The sequence below is a fragment of the Poecilia mexicana genome, unplaced genomic scaffold, assembly GCF_051168715.1.
Source record: "Poecilia mexicana isolate PSO_F unplaced genomic scaffold, ASM5116871v1 scaffold_7, whole genome shotgun sequence".
NCBI classification, from domain to species: Eukaryota; Metazoa; Chordata; class Actinopteri; order Cyprinodontiformes; family Poeciliidae; genus Poecilia; species Poecilia mexicana.
In genome coordinates this window covers 25,863,944-25,873,186 of record NW_028263376.1, presented here as the reverse complement: position 1 = coordinate 25,873,186, position 9,243 = coordinate 25,863,944, and the positions used below count along the sequence as shown (strand labels likewise).

At 41.6% G+C, this 9,243-nt stretch overlaps 1 protein-coding gene across 1 annotated transcript; it reads right to left on the bottom strand.

Moving 5' to 3' along the window:
• Nucleotides 1-2,135: 2,135 nt before the first annotated feature.
• LOC106925558 (potassium voltage-gated channel subfamily A member 3) lies at nucleotides 2,136-8,886 on the bottom strand. The gene is made up of 3 exons (XM_014999997.2): nucleotides 5,674-8,886; nucleotides 3,931-4,001; nucleotides 2,136-3,063 (listed from the first exon to the last, which is right to left on the bottom strand). Exon 1 carries the CDS (start codon nucleotides 8,521-8,523, stop codon nucleotides 6,937-6,939), a length of 1,587 nt encoding a protein of 528 aa, XP_014855483.2. The 5' UTR covers nucleotides 8,524-8,886; the 3' UTR covers nucleotides 2,136-3,063; nucleotides 3,931-4,001; nucleotides 5,674-6,936.
• Nucleotides 8,887-9,243: the final 357 nt, after the last annotated feature.

Sequence of the window (9,243 nt, the reverse complement as noted above, 5' to 3'; positions counted from 1 at the left end):
TATATATATATATATATATAGAGAAGGAAGAGCTGCTCTGCCTAAACTGCGATGGTTTGCCAATTATCAATGTGGCATGAACAATCTAATTTCCAAGCTTTAGTCCAATAGATTCTGGAATATCCCTTTATCAAGTTTCAGTTCTGAAACAAGAGTTCATGGATTTTACTGACAAAATTTCTCTAGTATGATTTGTGTTACTGGCATTAGTCTGACTCATCTGCTGTTCAAATAATCTTTGCGCTGTGTCTTCCAATCTACACGTGGGACACCAGTCCTCTGTCAGAGACACACATACTGTAACAGATGATTGTAAATATTATAACAAATGCATGACAAAGTTTCACAGCTCCCTCCCTTCTCAGAAGTTGTGCAGACATACAGTAAATGATCTGGCCACTATTAAAAATGCAGACATTGGAAGTAGCTATATCTTCTGTCTACCTGCAGGGCTGAATCTCCCAGTCTCTTCATCTTACCAGCTGTCCTCGTTTGTTTCTATGGAGATATTCTGCTGCAGAACCAAGGGTGGTTGTGAGCTTCTGTGACATCAGATGTATTGTAGTAACATCAGATGGAGCTGCAGACATTGAATGAACATGCAAAAGGCAAAGTAACAGAAGCATACAGACAAGGTTAGGGAAACCAAGAGAGAAACATGTGAGCTAACACTTTTCCAATTTGCCTTATGAAAAAGCATATTGGAAAGGAATCACTAGTAAAGTGGCAGGTTATTCAGTGAAGCACTAACTCATACCTGCTGTTATACAGCATGACAGTGCAACTGCTGTAAACCTTTGTGAGAATGTTAATATTTACCCCTTTGGCACAGACAGGATTTGAAGTTTTCCACTCTGCTCCGGCTCACTTCTGTTATCTTTACGGTCCAAACACGCTGCCAACACAGCAGGGAATCACCACGTCTTTTCCAAGCCAAACATAAATCCCTGTAGCTTGTTCTGCTTTAGTTTTGTTTTTGTTTCTTTTATGTCTGCCACAGTGCGGTGCATCTTTTATTTTCTGTATGCCTTTCTTTTCATTTCATTGATGTTTGCTGACTTTGTGTTCTCTAAACAGAGACTGGACCGGTTATGATCTAACAGGGAGCTTTCAACTGTTTTGACATCTGTTGTGTTGACGTGTTTCCCTGTGATCCAGAGACTACAGCGCACAACAAAAAAGTGTGAAACTCTGCTTGGTAACGTGAGGTAAATAGTGAGGTTCCCTGTGTGTTAAGGATCCCATTTAGTAGTGAATTATTTTAACAAAGAGATCTTCAATGACTACAAATATAAGAAAGCACTGAAAAAGAGATTTCAATCACAGGACTTTACAAAATGCACTACTTAAAAGCAAGAGGGGAAAACGCAATTACACATTCTGTGCATGGTTGATGACAACACAAGGAGAAACATGGTCAAGCTCAACAGCTGTATTCGCAGACACCGGTGAACGACTGACCTTCGACACATTTAAAGAAGTATTTAAAAACAAAACAGAAACATCATACAACTGAACTGATCAGATACCTTATGTGATGTCATCAGAGGTGTGTGCATGTAGAAGATTGTCTCAGGTAGGATAGATTTTAACCTGATCATGTAGTGATTAACATTGAAAATTACAAAACAAACTGAAAATCTGACCATCAAATCTTGTTTTATAGAGGACAAACTGTATTTAAAATGAATTTGACTAATTTTGACAGAAAAAAAAGGTCTGGCTAGTAGCTTTAATGTTTTGGGGTTTTTTTCACACAAAAATATCCAATCAATTCTAAAATTCAACCAAGTATTTTTCTTAACATTATTGAAAACGCCTTCAAACATTTAGTCACTTGACCCACTGATCTACTTTTAATTACGCTGAAAGACATATTTTTGTATTTTATTCGGGACTACATTAGAAAAAGCCTAGCTGCTAAGCTTGAATTGTATCTGGGATTAATAAAGAATATTTATTCATTCATTTAAGATGAGGAACTCGATAGTATATTGTGCATATATGCCCAGTGTATGTTCACAAAACAAGAATAAAGCCTCAAATATTTTTCACAGGCTCGAGTCAGTTCTAGTATCTGTAAATAAGAGTAAACAGGCTGCAGCTCCTGTGAAAGAAAGACAGCACACCTCATAATCTCTTTATATGGGTCATGTTGAAGACAGTGCACAACAACGCAGAATAAATCCAGGCACACACAGCCTTCAACTGTCAATATTCTGCTCTATCCCAAATGGAAAAAACAACAATAATAATAAAAAAAAAAAAAAAAGTGCACTCTGGGATAGAGCCGAGACATGTAAACAAGTGTGTGTTTGTGTGTGCATGTCTAAAGTGTCTGTATCGACATGTGCCTAGACGCATTTGTGTTGCTCTTCATGAATACATCAAAAGAATAGCAGCAACCAGCACACATGAGAATGTGTCTGTTTCACATATTTAGCAATACAGAGCACACACATATAACAAAGGCATATGGCTAACAGTCTTTGATTGGTATCACAGTTTCATATCAGTCAAATCACAGATGGACTCAGTTTTTTCTTTTTCTTTTTGTCGCTTCTTTTTTAAACTTGCTTTCAAATATTTCTCATTTTTTATTGTCCATGATTATTATCACCTTTTGGGAAAAATAAATAAAAAACAAAGTAAAAAAATAACAAAAAAAAAACAAAACAAAAAACAATAATCAAAGTCCCCGTAAAGTGAAAGGTGCTTTGCAAAAATGCTGGCAGATTGCTGTGCTTAACTACTGTATGCCATTTAGAAAATGTCCAGATGATTTTTTTTTTCTATTTTTTTTTTTTTTTTTTTTTTTTTACATCTAAGTGACCTTTGAACCTGCAAAGGTTCCATTCATAGAGTATCAAGTCCAAACTGTGTGCTACAAAATGTTCTGAGAACAGCTTTATGTGCCTGTTGATTATGCATGTTGGATTGAAAAGTGGGAGAATTACTAGTCACCAATTGGAGGGCACCCGTCGAAATTAAGAAGGCAGGGGAAGTAGATCAGATCCACTGGGCCTATCCAGTCCAACAGAACCAGAACAAAGTCTCTGCATCCTGAGGAGAAAAATAGATTCACTCCAGGTTAGTGGATGACCTTAACCAACGGTGTACAATCCTGATCCCAGGGGCTGTGTGTTAGACGAGTCTCTACTCCAACACACGTGATTCAGATAATCGTATTACCTCTGCTTCGTCCCATTGAGTGATGCAATCTCTGACCTAAACTATGCTGTTTTAAATTTTACCTTTACTCTTTAATCCCAGATGTATTGTTTTTGACATTTCTGAGACCTCTTAAACAAAGTTCTCCCTTTCTTCTGAGACCTGTTGTAAAAGGCAGTTCTTCTCTTATTCCCTCTGGTGGATGATCTGAGTACTACAGGAAGCAAGTGCCAATTGCAATCCTGATCCCAGTGTATAAAGTAATGATTTTATGGAGTGCAGCAATCATTTTTTATATAGTTAGAAAATAACATGCAAATCAACTAAATATGTAGTCAAGTGAACATTTAGTAGACAAAAAAAAAATGCCAAGATTAACTTAAATATCCACAAATTCTTTATTTTTAAAAGAAAGTGTTTATCAGTTGGACTAAGTTACATTTAAAATTACATTTTATGAGTCACTCTGTCAGTTGTTGTAAGAGGATTTATTTGCACTATAATGAAAAATGTACAAAATACAGTCATATCTTTACTTAGACTTCTGTATTGCACTAAATGTTTTTGATTATTCCTTGATGTTTAAGCCAATGTGCAATGTATCAATGTAACACTGAAATAATTTCAATATTTGCTATATGTGATTTAACAAAAGAGTTTTCTGAGAATTATTTTATATGTCAGACTTTGTGGGGTCAGGGTAATTTAAAACACATAACGAATTATAATATTCTTTTGTTTGTTGTTTGTTTGTTTTACCTTCAAGGGAGGCAACTGAAATGAGATCACCAGGGGAGCCAGGCCGTCTGAGCAGAAACAAATTATTTCACCTGAGGGTTTGAGAAGAGACAGAAAGAAAAGGTGTCAGAACTGAAGAGTATGTTACTCTGATGGTCTCATTAACAAAGGAATCATCAATTATTTATACAACACATCAATGATAATAGACCTGTTTTGATGAAACAAAAGAAAAACATGCAAACACAGTAATAACACAATTAATAACAAATGTCGTATCAGTTAATCACGTGAGCTAAAAAGAAGAGCATGTCTCATAAAATTATTTCTCTTTTTGTCTTAACGGGCGTTTTTAGTAATGGGATACTGATGTAGGTATCTAAGGACAAATAATCTGAATTCCCATAGTCTGTTTCCATTAATAGCTGCATTTTTACTGGTAGCTGTTCAGCTGAGGCACTGTTTTTTTTTTTTTTTTCAAGAAACAAAGTAAAAGTATTTAATAGCATAAATACATAATGTGAACTGCAGCAATGAAAAAGAGAGGTAAGTCAAAGGTAAACTCAAGTGACAGATAAATACAGTAAGAATTAGAAAATTAGGAAAAAAAAGTAGAAGTGTGGGTTGTAAATCAACGGGAACCTCTCATAAAATCATAAAGTCCTAAATATTTACATAGCGCCACTTAGTTCAATCTTCAAAGTGTGATATGCTCACCCTCATTATATTTAAAATGCCACAGATTGCTCTATTTTTCATTTAACTTTTACATCAAACTCTATTGAACATATAAGCATATAATGTGGTATGACCATAACTTATGCCTAAAGACAAATGTGTAGCTTTATGGCATGTTTAAAATGAGCTGAAATACATCAACTCAACTTAATGTTTTACTTCAAAGGGTAATTAAGTCGAATGCATAGATATTTGTGCACGAAAGCATTTTATATAGCCTCCAGAGGATAAGCCATCACAGAATAAGATAATCCAAAACACAGATGAAGAATGAACTGTTTTTTTTTGTTGTTGTTGTTTTTGCACTTTTTGTGTTTTATCCCAATGTTGGTGAACCTCTGGAGAACACAGAGGTCCTGAAAGCAGGTGTGAGCCACCTGGCCTGTTAGAAGCACAAAGTGGCCACCAGGGGGCACAGTTTAGACGCGCTGATTTGGCATGCTGTCGCTGGTCCTACTGATTTTATATCCAAAGTCAAATGAAGGTGAAAGGCAACCTGGACACAAAGGAAGAACATTTTGCCCTTTGCACAATGTACACAGAGAAGCACACTGGCTGGAAGGCTAAACATGTGAAATATGTTCACCTGTAACTGATCAGAAGGCAGATTATTAGAAGTATATACTTATAAAAAAAGTAAAATAAACTGTGATGGACTGGCAACCTTTCTGCCTCTTGTCAAATGACTGTTGGAGATAGACACCAGACACCTGAGAAACCTGCAAGGAAAAGCAGGTAAAGAGAATGGGTGGATTTATGGATGGATGAATGGATGGATGGAAATATGTTTTCCACAAAAAAGAGATTTACTGATAAAAGCCATGAAACAAATCTAAACACTACAACAACCTACTCTTCCATGTGTGAGGGAGCCGTGTGCACAATCATCGATGTTGACCTGCTTGTTTTTTTTTGTTTGTTTTGTTTTTTTTTATCTCAAACCTGTGTCTGACTACCAGACACACAGATATCGAAATACTGTAAGACTTTTTCAGTATAAACAAAGGGATCACAGAGAGAGCTTACCATTTTTGTCAGTGGAGAAACAGCATCCTCCGATGGCCACCCGCAGTAGTGCACTCGGGACAGACGTGCAACGTATTCCCAGTCCATTCATAATTCTTCACACGCTGCCTCTTCCTTTCAGTCTCCCACCACAACACCGTCTTGAGTTGTGACTCGAGATTGTTGGCCAGTTCAGAGTGGCTGAGGTCTTCACTGAATTTTTCTATTTATTTATTTTTGTACCGGCGGTCTTTAACAGTCGTTGAATCTGAATGTGTTTTGGTCTGATTGATTAAGACACCGAAAAGACAAGCCACTCACACTAGAATCTCCAATATAGCTTTGAAACCATCTGGGAGGTTACTGTGGAAACAGTGATGCTATGGCAACGGTGACTTGGGGAGTGGGGGGTGGGGGGGAAGGGTTACCGAGGAAACACGCGTCACCATGGAGACTGCATCACAGCGGGCTCTATTTGAGGCTACCACAGGAGAAACGCGCCCCATCTTTGATCGGAGAACGCGCCCTATTTTGTCTCCCTCCTCACGTGTGTCTAGTATCTATAATGAGACCCTGACGGCCGTCTTGACACCGGTGGTTTACGTGGAGCTGCTTACGTATTAAATAGCCTACCAAGACAATTTATATCTATGGATTTTTTTTTCTTTTTTAAGACAGTAGTATTTAGACTAGACTTTAACGCACAATAAAGGTATACCACAAAACGGTTTATATGACATAGTATATTATGGTATATTATGCTGGATTACGTCATTCTGAGATGATTTATGCTTGACCACACACAGAGGCTACACATGACTCCGAATATTGAACATATAGGCTATTACTGTCGAATCACGACTCTTGATGCATGATAACACCGTGTGAGCGTCCTTTGTCAGAAGCATCTACTCGTACTTGTCTTTCACAGTCATAAAGCTTTTATCTCTACCTGTTGTAATGTGCTTAACATGCTGGCCACTGCACGGCGCACAGCAGGTTTGTTACCGCTCATTCAGAGAACAACAGTAGATTTCAAGGTGGAGCTCATTCTCTTTTTGAAAGCAAGAATTACTTAAATATATATATAGATATTTTTTTTTATCCAAATGGTCTGAATGGCGCACAAAGCATCTCTTTAAAACAGACGGATCGTGCCCATTTTATATCCCCCCCTCCCCCCTTTGCGCTCACTTTATCTGCCGTTGCTTCCAAGCGCTGCTGCATATATGTTTTGACTCATCACGTCATCCTGTGCCCAGGGGTCATTTACTGTAAAACTGGCTACACGTCGGTGAAGATCTTTTTGTTTATGTTGACACAGTTCTGAGAGTTGTTCTGAGCGGTGGTCGTGGTGGTCGGGAAGTTCGGCTGCTGCTTGAACGCACTGTTGATCCCGTGCTCCTCTATCACCATGTACTCGCTTTTACTGAGTGAGGAGGAAGACCGAGTCTTCCTCAGCTCCTCCGTGTCCGCCAGGGGTTGACAGCTCCCCACGTGCAGATACTGCGCCTGCTCCTCGCCGTCAGTCTCTCTGTGGTAGAAGTAGTTAAAGTTGGACACGATGACGGGCACGGGCAACGCTATGGTCAACACACCCGCGATCGCGCACAGGGACCCCACGATCTTGCCCCCGATCGTCACGGGGTGCATGTCCCCGTAACCCACGGTGGTCATGGTGACGACCGCCCACCAGAACGCGTCCGGGATGCTGTTGAACCCCGATTCCGGGTCGTCTGCCTCGGCGAAGTAGACAGCGCTGGAGAAGAGGATGACCCCGATAAACAAGAAGAAGATGAGCAGCCCCAGTTCGCGCATGCTGGCTTTCAGAGTCTGCCCTAAAATCTGGAGGCCCTTGGAGTGCCGCGAAAGCTTGAAGATGCGAAACACCCGAACGAGCCTGATTACGCGCAGGATGGCCAGGGACATGGCCTGCTGTCCGTTCCCCTGCCTCTCTGCCAGCTCCGTGCCCAGGGTGATGAAGTAGGGGATGATGGCAACGATGTCAATGATGTTCATAATGTTTTTGGAGAACGTGGCTTTACTCGGGCACGCAAAGAAGCGCACCAGCAGCTCGAATGAAAACCAGATGATGCATAACGTCTCCACCACGAAGAAGGGGTCTGAGAAGGGGCTAATGAAATAGGGCAGCGTGCCATTTATCAGAGGCGCAATGGTGATCGGGTCCCTGTTCTCGTCCCTGAACTCCGGCAGCGTCTCTAAGCAGAAGATGACAATGGAGATGAGAATGACCAAGACAGACACTATCGCGATTCCCCGGGCGGGACCCGAGCTCTCCGGATACTCAAAGAGCAGCCACACCTGCCTTTGAAACTCATTATCAGGCAGCGGCCGCTCCTCCTCCTTAATAAAGCCCTCGTCCTCTCTGAACTTCTCCATAGCCTCCTCGCCCAGCTCGTAGAAGCGGATCTCCTCAGAAAAAATGTCAATGGGCACGTTAACAGGTCTCCTGATGCGCCCGCCTGACTGGTAGTAATAAAGGATGGCATCGAAGCTGGGTCGGTTCCGATCAAAAAAGTATTCGTTCCTGAGGGGGTCGAAGTATCTCATTCTCTTCTTGGGGTCCCCCAGCAGCGTCTCTGGGAACTGTGACAGCGTCTTCAGCTGCGTCTCGAAACGCAACCCTGAGATGTTGATGACCACCCGCTCGCAGCACTCGTGGTCCGGCTCATAGCGGTCCAGAGAGTGGTGGCCCGGCAAAGCCGCCGACTCCTCCAGCATGTTGTCACACGCCACGACCGTCATCACGTCGGCCTCTGTCTCGGTGTAGCCGTGGTTCACCAGGTTGTCGCCTCTGGCTTTGGTTGCGCTCGGCGGGGGTGATTGCAGGAGACTGAGGTGGTCGTCCATGCGCGGCTGAAGTCGCGTGCAGGGGCGGACGCCTCGCCCCCTCCGCGGACCCCGGTCAACCACAGCCGCCGCCACAGCCTCGGTTCTTCCACGTCTCTTTCCCTCTCTCGCTCCTCATGCGCCTCACTTACGCTCTTCTACTGTTGCCGTTCCCGCCCACGGGAGAGAGATCTGGATTTATCAACAGGCGATCCACCCGCCTACGGCGCGCCGTTGATTGCTTTATTTTTCCAATAGTCCGCCAATAGCAGGACGCACCGATACAGAAGACACAACAGACGGACGTCATTCAGTACTTCAGCTTGGGCGTGCCACAGCCTCCCTCTGCCCCCATCCACACATTGTGCTCACACACACACACACACACACACACACACACACACACACACACACGCACACACACGCACACACACACACGCACACACACGAGCTTACACTCTCATTTTAAACAAGGTCATTCCTCACAGACAGGACAGTTTCAATTAGGCTACTTATAAATATATCAGAGCCCATTTATTCTTGAAGTAAAAAAAAAGAGAGAGAGTCTGTTCTCAATTTCCATCATCTTAGGTTACTTCTTAAATTCAAAACCAGCAAAACGGCATACACAAGTATTTGCAAGGTGTCAAATGTGTATATCACTTTGTGGCCTTAAATGTGATCTATAAAAATGAAACGGCATTGTTACGTTTTACAGACAATACATAAAACCAACTTTTA

What these genes read in the sequence shown, in the direction of transcription:
- LOC106925558 (XM_014999997.2), bottom strand. Translation starts at nt 8,523, where the DNA reads ATGGACGACCACCTCAGTCTCCTGCAATCACCCCCGCCGAGCGCAACC.